The sequence below is a fragment of the Dermacentor albipictus genome, chromosome 4 (assembly GCF_038994185.2).
Source record: "Dermacentor albipictus isolate Rhodes 1998 colony chromosome 4, USDA_Dalb.pri_finalv2, whole genome shotgun sequence".
Classification (NCBI taxonomy): domain Eukaryota; kingdom Metazoa; phylum Arthropoda; class Arachnida; order Ixodida; family Ixodidae; genus Dermacentor; species Dermacentor albipictus.
In genome coordinates this window covers 177616662-177629097 of record NC_091824.1, presented here as the reverse complement: position 1 = coordinate 177629097, position 12436 = coordinate 177616662, and the positions used below count along the sequence as shown (strand labels likewise).

At 47.2% G+C, this 12436-nt stretch overlaps 2 protein-coding genes across 2 annotated transcripts in view; one reads left to right on the top strand and one right to left on the bottom strand.

Annotated features, from left to right (window-relative positions):
* Positions 1-12130, bottom strand: part of LOC135908631 (uncharacterized) — a 49106-nt gene extending 36976 nt beyond the window's left edge. The window contains exon 1 of the mRNA XM_065440478.2: positions 11891-12130. Coding sequence (XP_065296550.1) covers positions 11891-12046 — 156 coding nt within the window. The 5' untranslated portion in view covers positions 12047-12130. The remainder of the gene's footprint in view (positions 1-11890) is intronic.
* The window catches only part of LOC135908634 (uncharacterized), a 176007-nt gene that overhangs the window by 156342 nt on the left and 7229 nt on the right, over positions 1-12436 (top strand). The gene's annotated exons all lie outside the window — the stretch shown is intronic.

Here is a 12436-nt window from a genome sequence, read left to right as displayed (position 1 = left end):
CGTTGTCAGGGGAGAGAGAGTCCGGGCAACGATCCCCCTCGCACCGGTCCTTCCACAGCTCCAATGCGCGCGTGGCGCGCCATCTGTCGAGGCAGCGCCCTACATGGAGAGGAGGGGGTCTTCTGTGTTTGCCGCAAGATGGCTCTGCGTGTGCGGAAAGCGCAGAAGAGAAATGCAGCGGAAACGCACTTCGCTACTCGTGTAATTGCGACTTCTGTAAGTTACATGTTCATAATTACCTATATACACTGCAGTATAACTTTCCACGGCTCGTTTCGAAGGCAACACCGCATTCACTAGAGGCGCGTTTGTACGGCTTGGAAGCATCACACTCGTGGCTGAGTGGTAGCGTCTCCGTCTCACACTCCGGAGACCCTGGTTCGATTCCCACCCAGCCCATCTTGGAAGTTGCTTTTTATTTATGAAGTGCCTGCCGTTATTTATCGCTCACGGTCAACGCCGCGGACACCGACACCCGACGCCGACGACACCGGCTTTTCTGCGACACGAGCTCCTTAACGCTATCGCGTTAAAAAGCCCGGCAGGGACGACGCGGTGACACCGCTGCTTCGGCCCTTGGGGACGCGAAGCGTGGGCCTCGGCAGTTATTGCGCGTTTTCGAAGCAGTTGACAAGTCTGCTTGCTGGCGTTGAGTTATCCTGCGAAGCATACCAATTTTTAAACGATGCTACGCGTAGAGGAAATAAAAAGTCACCACTTACGTCCACGAGTTAACGATGGAAACTACACAACGCAAGTTTCAAACAGCAGCCTACAACATTAGCACATATAGATAGAGCGGTGTTCGAATTAACCAACACAATTAATTCGTTAAGCAGATAGCCTACCTTTTAGTTTTCCGCAATATTGAGGAAACATGTGCCTAGAACTAGAGCAGGAAATATTTATGAACGACACTCCACTTCAACGAGTACATGAAACAAAATTTCTGGAGTCATACTTGTCAGTCGCCTCAACAAGCGTCTTCATGCGCAGCAGGTATGCTAAACAATATACATAATATGCCAGTCATTTACAAACTACGACGCATCTTTCCGCTAAACACACTTGCCTTATCATTAATAGGCACACAATCACAGTGTACGGTCTGACTTATCGAACAACGTCAACCCCCGCGCAGGTCTTGTATTTGCAACCAAGTGATTTTAGGCAGTTAACTAATCCTTTCCTTAGCATATTACCAGAAAAAATTATGTCGAACTATGCGCATGCTTTCGTTCACGTTTAACTAAAATAAAACACGATATGCTGTCCAGGCATCAGGTTTGAATAGCGAAATGTTTTCTGCAAGATCAAATGAGCATCCGTGTGACAAGTCCCGCCCATAAGAAACTAACTGTGCACATGTCTGGTAGAAAAAGAGTCAACTGGGCTGCGGCGAGTCGAGTGATGTGGCCGACTTCTCCCGGCGTCCCCAGGAAGTGGTGAGCACGGAACCCTCCACCACCGCTCCTGAAGCCCTGCGCGTGGTTGGTTAGCCGCGTTTCCGCGCTGACAAATAATAATAATATATAATATATGGGGTTTTACGTGCCAAAACCACTTTCTGATTATGAGGCACGCCGTAGTGGGGGGCTCCGGAAATTTCGACCACCTGGGGTTCTTTAACGTGCACCTAAATCTAAGTACACGGGTGTTTTCGCATTTCGCCCCCATCGAAATGCGGCCGCCGTGGCCGGGATTCGATCCCGCGACCTCGTGCTCAGCAGCCTAACACCATAGCCACTGAGCAACCACGGCGGGTGCGCTGACAAAGGAGCCTTGGTCACCCGTATGCATTAACACGCGTATTCTATCTTAACTATCTGGCCTGCTGAAAGTATTAGTTTCCCAATTAATAAATGCCTTCCGAGTGTACACGTGGTTGTCGTCCATTGTTGCCTAGAGCTTGAAACGGACCGCGGCTGTCGAGTGCGCTTGCAGCAACTGCGGTGCGCAGAGTGCTGAGGTGGCACCCCTCAATAGTAAAACGTGGAGGGTTATAACTCTGATGAAATAAATGACCCGGGCGCAAGACCACTCACCAAGAAACGTAACCCACACTTAAATCATCCCGCCGGGAAAAAAAAATCCCATGGTCACTAGTTCACATCATCATCATCATCATCGTTGTCGTCATCATTTTTATGTTCATTGCACCACGAAGGCCTCTTGCAGCAATATCCAGGTAACCCTGTTTTGCGGCATCTGACACAATGTTATATCTGCAAATTCCGTAATTATTCTTACCATGCGGCCTACTTATGTGACGTCCTCAAGTGCGCTTCCCTTCACTTTCTGCAACTGTAGTAGATCGCCATGTATCGGCCCTACGCATTACACGGCCTGTCCAACTCCATTTCTTCATCTCAATGCAAGCTAGGATATCGGCTACCCCCTGTTGCGACGCCATTCACTGCAACCTCGACCAACGTTAATTCTGGGTAGCGTGACGATGTGGACAGGCCGCAGGCCATCGCGACCAAGCAGGGGCGAGGCGTTTGCCAGTGCGCAACTTGCGCTGCCTATTCCATGGTGACGATGTAGGAAAGAAGAGAAAAGGAAGTCAAGTTCTGTGTACAAATTTACTTGAGGATGGTTTACAAGAACGGCTCTGTGATTGTCGGGGCATACTACGTGTCAAAGTCTTTCCATCTCCGAGCACACACTTCAACAACCAAGCTCCCCTATTTAAGCAGTTGATTTCCCTCTTTCGCTCGAAGAGGGAATTCAGTGTCCTTCGCGGACAACTAGAACTGTCGCACAGTCTGCGAAATACCCCCCGCCCCTCCATAGTGTCGCACCACCCCGCCAAACTCCGCCTCTTGTGACCAACCTTCGACCCGCCCTCGATGCCACGAAGATGCGATTTCATGTGAAACCGAGGTCGATGCTGTTCAAAAACGAAGTCGTCAGCGTAGGCTCTTTGCAGCGACTAGCAAGTTGCACAGGGCCGATGACCCCTTTGCAATTTGGGGTCCCAGAACTCCTCCCATTCGTCAGCTTCGGGTCGTTGACCAGACGAAGACGCGATACATAATCGCTTGTCAATTATCTTGACGAGACGTTGGTTTCGTCGGCAGCTCTTTGGCGTCGAAGAGAAGACGAGGCGTGGCGGGCCTTCCGTAGCTCCGCGCTCGAGCTGGTCTTTTGTCCAGAAGGACCACCAGGCACCACAGTGCTAAGCGCCGATCATAACGCCCCCTCAACCGGCGTCGCAGTTCCGCGCAGTCACACCCCGCCGACAATCACTTCGGCAGCAGCACGGATCGTGCCGCACAGCCGAGCTTCATTTTACGCCTCGCTACTTTGTCACCGATGGGTTGCACCGCGAGCCGCTGTTTTGAAATGTTGAAACACGAAACTAGACTTCTATGACGATTCGTTACAGCTTTCCAATATAAACATGTGCTGTAAAGTTTGTAACTGAGACGGTAATTAATGTAATTAGTTTAGTTATGGAATCGACTGCTTTCGTCTTTCTTGAGGTCCGCCTGGATAAATAGTAAATATATAGTGACGTGATTCTAATAACATTTGTAGGCTTTTTTCATTAACTGTCGGAATTAAAATAAAGGAAGCACATACAACGTCCGTTTTTGAATTTTATTTGTATGGAGGATCTGATATATCCGGTCTTGTCTGAGCAGTAGAAATCATTGTTGAACCCGGCCGTCATAAGATAACCTTCGAGTGTAGCTAAATATGCGGACGGTGGTGTGAGACCTTTGCGAACCTATGCATTTCGCCTTCTCATTACTTGGTGTGGGCAACGTGTGATCACTATCTCTACGTGGCCTTCCTCCACAAATGCACTGCTCTGGCAAGATGGAAAACTACGAGGGAGCAAATTGATTGACTCCGTGCGCGCAGGCAGCGCCTAACCTGCAGTGCTCATTCGCGTCCTTTCTCTCTCTGCTCTTTTTAGCCGGCATTGGCCATTTCTTCGCCTAGAGCACCAGACGGCCTTGTTCAACTCTGCCGCCTGTTCGCTGCGGCGAAGTTGTGTAGCAGCAATTTGCATCGGCTTCGTGAACCTTTATTGCAGCGTTTAGTAAATACATTTTTCGATCAACTTTTCTCTCTTCCTTTCAGCAAGTGAATCGCAGTATAAACGCTTCATCTTTATGCCCATACTGACGTGTAATAGTGCGTTTGTGTTTCAGTATGAACCAAAGTTCTATTTCAGTGAACTCATAATTCACTCTTCAGAAGTTTCTTTCATTTTTATACGTCCGGGAACAACGTTAGACAAATATGTGCTGCAACAACCCGCGATGTGTTTCTTAGTCTTCTCTCTGAACACATTCGTTTAAGCTGAGAAAATCGAATTTCTTCACGTCTTTGTTCTGCACTGAAAAGAAAAAGAGTCAACTTTATCAACAAGGATGGCTCAGTGGCTAAGCAGGGGAGAGTGTCACTAGTGGGCATCATAAACTAAACAAAAAAAATGGCTGTGGCTTAGGTAAGGTTAAGCCCAGGATGCGAAGCATACTAGCCTTTATTTTAGTTGTTGAACCACTGTTTAGCCTGGTGAACTGCTGTTGCTTGGCTATATTTGGTTCGGCTAGACGAAGAAACAACTCATGCGTTACTCTGCTTCGCCTTCAAGAATGGAACGCGACAGCGTTCCCGTCGACCCGCCAAGGGGTGTAAGACAATGGGCTACGGCGCAGCGACTACGCGCCCCGCATTGGACGCGGTGAGCGTCGAGCAACGCAGCGTTCGGCGCGGCAACGAAATGTGCGCCTGAGCAAGCGACGCACGCCTGAGCCTTAGAAACAGCTCGTTTCTAAGGCAACACCGCATTCACTAGAGGCGCTTTTGTACCGCTTTGAAGCATCGTACTCGTGGCTCAGTGGTAGCGTCTCCGTCTGGTTCTGGAGACCCTGGTTCGATTCCCACCCAGCCCATCTTGCAAGAGTTGAGCCAAAGCCACTTCTCCTCTGTCGTGACGTCACGGTGTCACGTGATATTGAAGGTGACACCGCCGCGCCTGAGGAGCTGGGTTGAGCTCTCGTAATATGCTTCGCATAAAAACAATGAACTATAAAAGAAAGAACACGATCATAACCTACCAGAAAAAAAATATTATTAAATATACAAAACACAAAACAAACGAGCCTCGGGCACGAACTCTCATTGAGAACCTAACCTTTATAGTTGGCAATGCATTGGCCTGAAGGGGTGGCGTAGGTCGTGCGTCAAATAAGGTAACGTCACCTCCATTCTTAATACCGCGAGAGCTGGATGGACCCACAGTAGGTCCCTAACCATTGGGGCCCCTGCGTTGCACATAATTACATCGCGTTCGCTACTGCCTCCCCCTCGTTGTCGAGGAGTTGCATTTGACGGTGACCTCGCGACATATGCGCACCATTTTGCCAGGACGTTTTCGATGCCGCCCACCCGGGCCTCGCCCGCCAAAACTTGCGTCACTCGAGGAAGCCCCTTGCGCAAAGGCCGGCCATTGCGCGGCGCCTTCGCTTTCAGGTTGTGCTTAGCAGCTCGCTCGCACTCCGGTTCTAGGTACGGAGGAGACAAGGGTTCATGGAAAACCTGAAAGTAACTAGCTGCCCACTGGCCCGGGGGCCACACCGTTGCCGCTGCGGCCCGAGTCCACGGGCATCGCCGGTCGTGCCGTAAATCCGGCGAAGACATGCGCTTGCAACCTTGATGTTACGCGCCAGACTCCTTACGTCCACGTGAGGGCCTTTAGGGCGCAGTCAGTGAATGCAGTAAACTCTTTGCATCTTTTGTCTGCCGTACATTTCATTGCGACAGCAATTATATGGACACTCGAGGCGCGTTCTTGCCGTCGCCATGATGTTTGGCATAAAGTCCAAGGGCGATAACACTGTCGCCGCGCGTCGTATGCTGCATGTGCCAATTAAAGCGCGCGATGGACGCTGATAGTCGCGGCTAAATCTGGTGCGCGCGAACGAAGAAAGCGGAGAGCAAAAGCGCCGCCTTCCTTCGCGCGAAAGGCCGGGGGGGGGGGGGGGGGCGTTGCGCTACGGCCGGCTGGGCATTTCGCAACCGGTCGCAAGGGGAGTCGCGGCGGCTCAATGTACCTGTACATCGAACTGTCACTATCGCTGCCAGATGGCTCAATCTCGCGAGCCATATATGGAGGCAAGCGGGGAGGCAGCACGGGAGGGAGGGGCCGCTTCGACACCGCCAACAAGTGTGCACCCTCGGGGCGCGGTCGCGCGCGCCGTATCTTCAGAACGATTTGCCGACGGCTCATACCTTTTGTACGCGCTGTGTGCTCGCCGTTCTTGCGTTGAAGCGGTAGACCGCACAAAGGTAACTTCGCTCGCTGCTGCTGCCGCATTGCTCGCACAGCGTTTTGACAGCGAGTGTCCGCGCTCATCGAGTGGGATGTGTTCGTGTTTGCTCGAGCGCGCTGGGACCATATGTTTGTTAATTCAATTAGTAATCGAATGTTTCCAAGTTGGTACGGCCGATAAAACTACACTCTAGGGTTGTTCGATTAGGGAATTTTGAGTTTGAAGGGAATTCGAAGCGAATAGTAATTATGGCCAAATATTTTGAAAACTAATATCGAATGGTTGCCGCTAAAAAATCTTGACCGCGAAGTGGCATGCAATTATTGGATGCATGCATTAATCAAGTGGACTCATTTGTGAGAAAGAATGAGGCCACAATTAATTCAAGTATGATTTATTTATTGAAAAAACGGGCTTCGTTCTTAGAGGGAAGTTTGAGAATTACTTCCAAACTGGATTTTTTACGTTGTCGTTCGAGTCCATCTTACTGAGCAACCGAGCTCAGAAGATGGATTCAGTCATCGCTTTTTTTCGGTGTATTATAGTTTATTTTGAAACGGTGTTGAGTTTTCTCACCTATGAAAGTTTCTAAAATATATGAAGGTTATAAAATTTTTTAAAGGTATTTATTTTTATCTGAAACTTGTTTTTCTAACTTACTATCAGGACATGGTGGCGGTACTAAGAAAAGTGTGTGTTCAACCAGGGCGCCAAAGTGATGGCGCTGGAATATCTAGAGCATGTTTCTCGGTTTCATTTGCCCGTTGCTTAACAAAGTTGATGAAATGACTACAATTGATACGTTTGCAAGCTCCCACAATAATATTTATACAGTTTTGGCGAACCTGTGAGTCTATTTTTATTTAAAAAAATTGTGCCTTACTGATTTCAGTCAACGTCCGATTTTTCGGACTCCCTAGGGCCGCGAAACGTTCGAAACGTCGGGCAGCTCGAAAAAACAAACGCATGCCTTTTACTGCCCCCAAGGGCTCAAATCGGCACAGGTGCGTCCGAAATAGCTCTGAAGGCCTGCCAGTACACTTATTACGCGCATCGGTGCTCGTACTGGTACAGGAGATGGCGGGTGCACGCCTGTACAATAAAGGGTAACACCGTGTCCCGTGACAATTGCGCCTTCCCACTTTTGGTATGTTTCACCGCAATACTTTGCGTACGCTTCATCGCGTAACATTGCTGTATTGAGACGAGAATGACGCGTCGTGCTTTCCGAGCTTTGAAGCCTTTGGCGAGGATTATAAATGTGGATTCAGCGCCATTGCTAACAGCGGCGAATTATTTCAGTGAATAACACGCGTCACCGAACAGCAAGAAGCTTGGTAGCGAACGTCGAAGTAGCTAGGCTTAGCGTTGCCGCGATAGTGGCTACGCGTGCCAACGGATCTTCGTGCGAGAGCGCCTGTTCGAGGCGGCGAGATAGTCAAGAGGGCCGCGGTGGTGGCTTCGATCAATGCCGTTTTGGACTTGGGTTTATGGCAAAAAGTCTGGAATATCATACGGCGACGGGTTTATGCGTTCGAAATTTCAGACATCCTTAAACATTGACCCCATAGAGTACCATGCCGGTGCTGCGAAAGCGTCCGATTTATCGGGCGCCCGGAAAATGGGCCGTTAACTGTATTAGACAGTAAAAAAACTCGCGAAATTTATTCGGGATTCCTACATCGTCAGTACGACATTATCGCAGGGGGGTTAAAATACAGGTGGTCACAATGGAAACATATTCAGCAACATCAAAAGAATAGATCAGTAAATACAACATAGTTTACGCACTGAAATTCGCAAAAGCAGAATAGAAACTAACAAAGTACAAAACAAAGTGAGAGACAAAGTAACTAACTAACAAAACAGAAAAAAAGTTACTAATGTGCTGAGATGAATAACAGAACAATCAAAGAATATGGCTCTCAATAGCATTTTCAAAACTAGAAGCTGCCATCGCTTCATTAGGGAGCTCATTCCAATCGTTAATCGTGTTAGGAAAAAATGAATACTTAAACACATTGGTATGGCACTGATAAGCTCTAATTTTGTTAGCGTGGTCTCTCCTAGATGAAACGTAATGCGGCTCCTTGATGAACAATGTTTTGTCGATACCAGTTTTACTTTTATATATATTATAAAGTAATTTCAATCTTAGGATTTTCCTGCGTGAAGAAAGAGTTTTCCAACCCAACCCTTCCCGTATTCTAGATCCTCTGGTAGTAAAATTATAATTTCCTGTTACGAAGCGTGCTGCTTGCTTTTGGACGCGTTCCATTTTTTCTGTGAGGTTTTTAGTGTATGGATCCCAGATAACGCGTGCATATTCTAGAATAGGCCTGATGTTTGTTAAATACAAGGTTGCCTTCGGTGATGAAGGAGAATGCTTAAAATTTCGTCGGAAACAGTGAAGAAGGCGGTAAGCTTTCGCGCTAATTGAGTTAACATGATTAGTCCAGTCAAGCGTTTCAGAAAACGTAACTCCGAGGTACTGAACATCCTTAGCGGTACTGAGTGCAATATTATTTACGCAATAGGAACTGGGGAATTTTTTCTTTTTCTTTGTAAACTGCACATGGTAGCATTTACCAGTATTCAGAGTAATCTGCCACCGCTTGCACCAAATAGATACTTTTTCAAGGTCGTCCTGTAAGACAGACATATCGGCATAACATTTCACTGCACGATACATGACGCAGTCGTCGGCATACAGTCTAACTGTTGATTTAAGGCCTACTACTAAATCATTAATATAAACTAGGAACAAAAGAGGCCCAAGCACAGAGCCTTGAGGCACTCTCGATAGCACGTACACTGGAGCCGAGTTTACCCCATTAAGAACAACTTGCTGTTTGCGCAGGTGTAAATAATCCTTTATCCAGCCAAAAATATGTTCAGGAAGGCCTAGGAATGATAACTTTAAGCAAGGTAGATTGTGCGGGACGACATCAAATGCTTTCCGCAGATCAAGAAAGAGTGCATCTATCTGTTCACCATGGTCCAGGCCGAGTGCAATGTCATGATTGAATTCGGCTAGTTGTGTTACGCACGAAAAACCAGAGCGGAACCTATGCTGAGCCGGAGTGAAAAAGTTATTTGTTTGAAAATGTTTCATCAGATTAGAGTACAGGACATGTTCGAGAGTCTTACAGCAAACGGAAGTTAAAGATATCGGCCTGTAATTGCCTACGTGTGTACGATCACGCTCTTTAAATATCGGAGTCACGTTGACTGTCTTCCAATCTTCGGGCAGTTTTTGGTTATCTAGTGACTCGTTGGATAATATTACTAAGAAAGGCGCTATCTGTCTCGAACATTGTTTCAAAACATGATTAGAAATCCCATCGGGTCCATGAGCTGAATGCAGGTTTAGGTTAAACAACAAAGCCTCCACTTCTTCCTTGCTCACGGCAATGTTTTCCATTTCCGGTAATGGTGTCGGTGTGTAAGAAATAGCAATGCTACATGGCTTCGTAAAAACTGAATGAAAATACTTGTTAAATACTTCTGCTTTTCCTTTGTCCTCTTTAATGAGGTTACCATCATTTGTGATGGCTGGGATGCCAGTGTCATCCTTGTTGCTCGTGATATACCGCCAGACCTCTTTGGGATTCGTTTTTAGTTTATCTGCTAAGGCTTGTAGATATGCATCCTTCGCAACCTCCAATTCGCTTTTAGGTTTCGTGCTAATATCCCTTAGCTTTTTGTCCATGCTTGGGTTTTTTTGTTTTGCAATATATTTTGTAAGTTCGGGATTTTTTCTGAATTGATGAACGTAAATCTTTATTAATCCAGGGTTTATCCTTGCGGCGCTTAGTCGAAACCACCTTAGACGGAACGAAATCTGATGTCAATGAAAGCAGCTTATCCCTGAATATGACCCACAGACTGTCGATGCTACTAAATGAACTGTAATGCGCAAATATAGGCAGGAAATCATTTAACTCATTAGAAATAGCCTCATAATTACCCCTTTCATAAAAGAATACCTTTTTCGGCCGCATTTTGGTAAATTCTATTTTTCTGCAACGAACAGCACCTGCAACTACTTCATGATCACTGATCCCTGGTACTGGTGCAATGAAGTCTATGATATCTTTATGGTTACTAAAGACCAAGTGTAACACATTTCCGTCTGTACATCCAAAACGAGTAGGAAAATCAACGAACTGGAAGAGCCCATAGGTCATTATTAGCTGGCAAAATGCAGACTGAAGCAATGACCTATTATTCTGTACAGGACATTGGTCACGCCATTCAACATCTGGCATGTTGAAATCGCCACCAAGAATTATCGTTTCAGATGACAGGACTGACAGTGACCTTGAAAGGCTGATAAATGGTTCAACAGTGTTCAAATTTGGTGGTCTGTAGAAAGAACCGACAATAAGGGCGTTTCCATCTGAAAAGCATAGTCTGCACCATACAGACTCTGAGGTATCGTCAGCTGGAAGAAATGGTGCACTTTCAATTTTGTCCCGAACTAGAACAAACACCCCCCCTCCCCGCGCATTTCTATATGCAGCATAGGCTGATGGAAACACCTCAGAATCCGCAATGTCACAGTCTAGCCAGGATTCGGTGGCGATAACAATGTCAGGCTTTGATATCGATAGAAGGCCTGCAAAATCATTAGTTTTATTCTTCAGGCTTCGACAGTTTACGACAACAAAAGGAAGTTGTTCGGGTCTATTTCTAGTAAATGGGGAAGAAGGCTGTGTTGCTTGCTATTGCGTACATTCTTGAACAGAACCGCTAGAGCCATCAAAAATATACGCTTTCCCACCCATCACCAGCTTGTTATACCTAAGCGTGTACTTCTTTTTCCGTTCCCGTGCATATGCGAGCACAGAATTTCTGGCCTGACGAACATGTTTAGAATAATCTTCGCTTATTGAAAAGTTAGTTCCCTTAAGCTTAGAGGCAGCAGTCAAGACCCTTTGCTTATCTTTGAAAGCAGTGAACTTCACAATTACAGGCCTTTTTTTGTTAACTGCGTGTCTGGCAATTCTGTGCGCCCTCTCTATGGTGGAGGGGTTAATTTCAAGTTCGAGATTGTCTGCACAAAGCGAAATCACCTTGGACTCGGACTCGTTCCATGTTTCTTTTTCGGTGTCATCCAAACCAAAGAAAAGTAAATTATTTCTACGCGACCTGTTTTCAATATCGTCTTGTTTTGCCAATACATTGCGCACGGTATCAACCAGACTAGGGTTGTGTGCCCGCAAACCTTCCCTTCCATTGCCCTCGGTCAGAGCTTCAATCTTTTTTGTCATCTGCTCAATTTGCTCATGCAGTGTTTCCTGCTGCGACCTCAAAACTTCAAGCTCCACGAGTATCTTCTCTTGGCCCTCTGGTAGTTTTGGTAGGCATTCTATTGCCTTTAATAGTTCATGTTCCGCGTTTTCCGAAAAAGGGCCGGGATTTTCCTCAACATCTCCGGCCATGAGTAAAAGCGCTTTCATCAAAGAAAATGTTGAACACACAGCACACGACATATCAGTCACGAGCCCAACAAGCCCCCCAGGTGACGTGTAGGGTTCCGGTACCGACACTGACATTCCGCAAACTGATCTATAATGGTAAAATTCACCAACCTGCAGAAACAGGAGCCTTAAGTGCATGGTCCTCATGTCGGCACCGGAACCCAGTTGAGCAGAGCGTGGTAGCTGTTTGAATAGCCTGGCATCACGTGACGGGCCTTGCCGATATGCGGCCGCGAAGCCACTCTGAATCCAATGCGCAGTGGTCATGTCGAGACATGGCCATGCAGCCACATCACTCGCTACTGCTGGGCACGTGCTGTCATCGCCGTTTCCCTTCCAAAGCAACGATGCCAGGTAAGCTGCGCACGCCTCGTCTTCTCGCAGTGGTTGCAGATCAGCCGATGCATCCGATGTTGCCCCTGTGTATTTCCAAGCGATGTGCATTTCGTTGTCCTTGCTGGCGCCCTCGAATTTCCATGACGAAAAGCCGGCGCCGCGGACCATTCCAAATGCCTGAAAAAGCTGCAGAAACAGGAGCCTTAAGTGCGTGGTCCTCATGTCGGCACCGGAACCCAAGTGTGAGTTTGCCAACACTTCGAAAAGCTCGGATATTACAGCTGCTCTCGAAGCGAACACCGAATAGACTAATATTTGAAG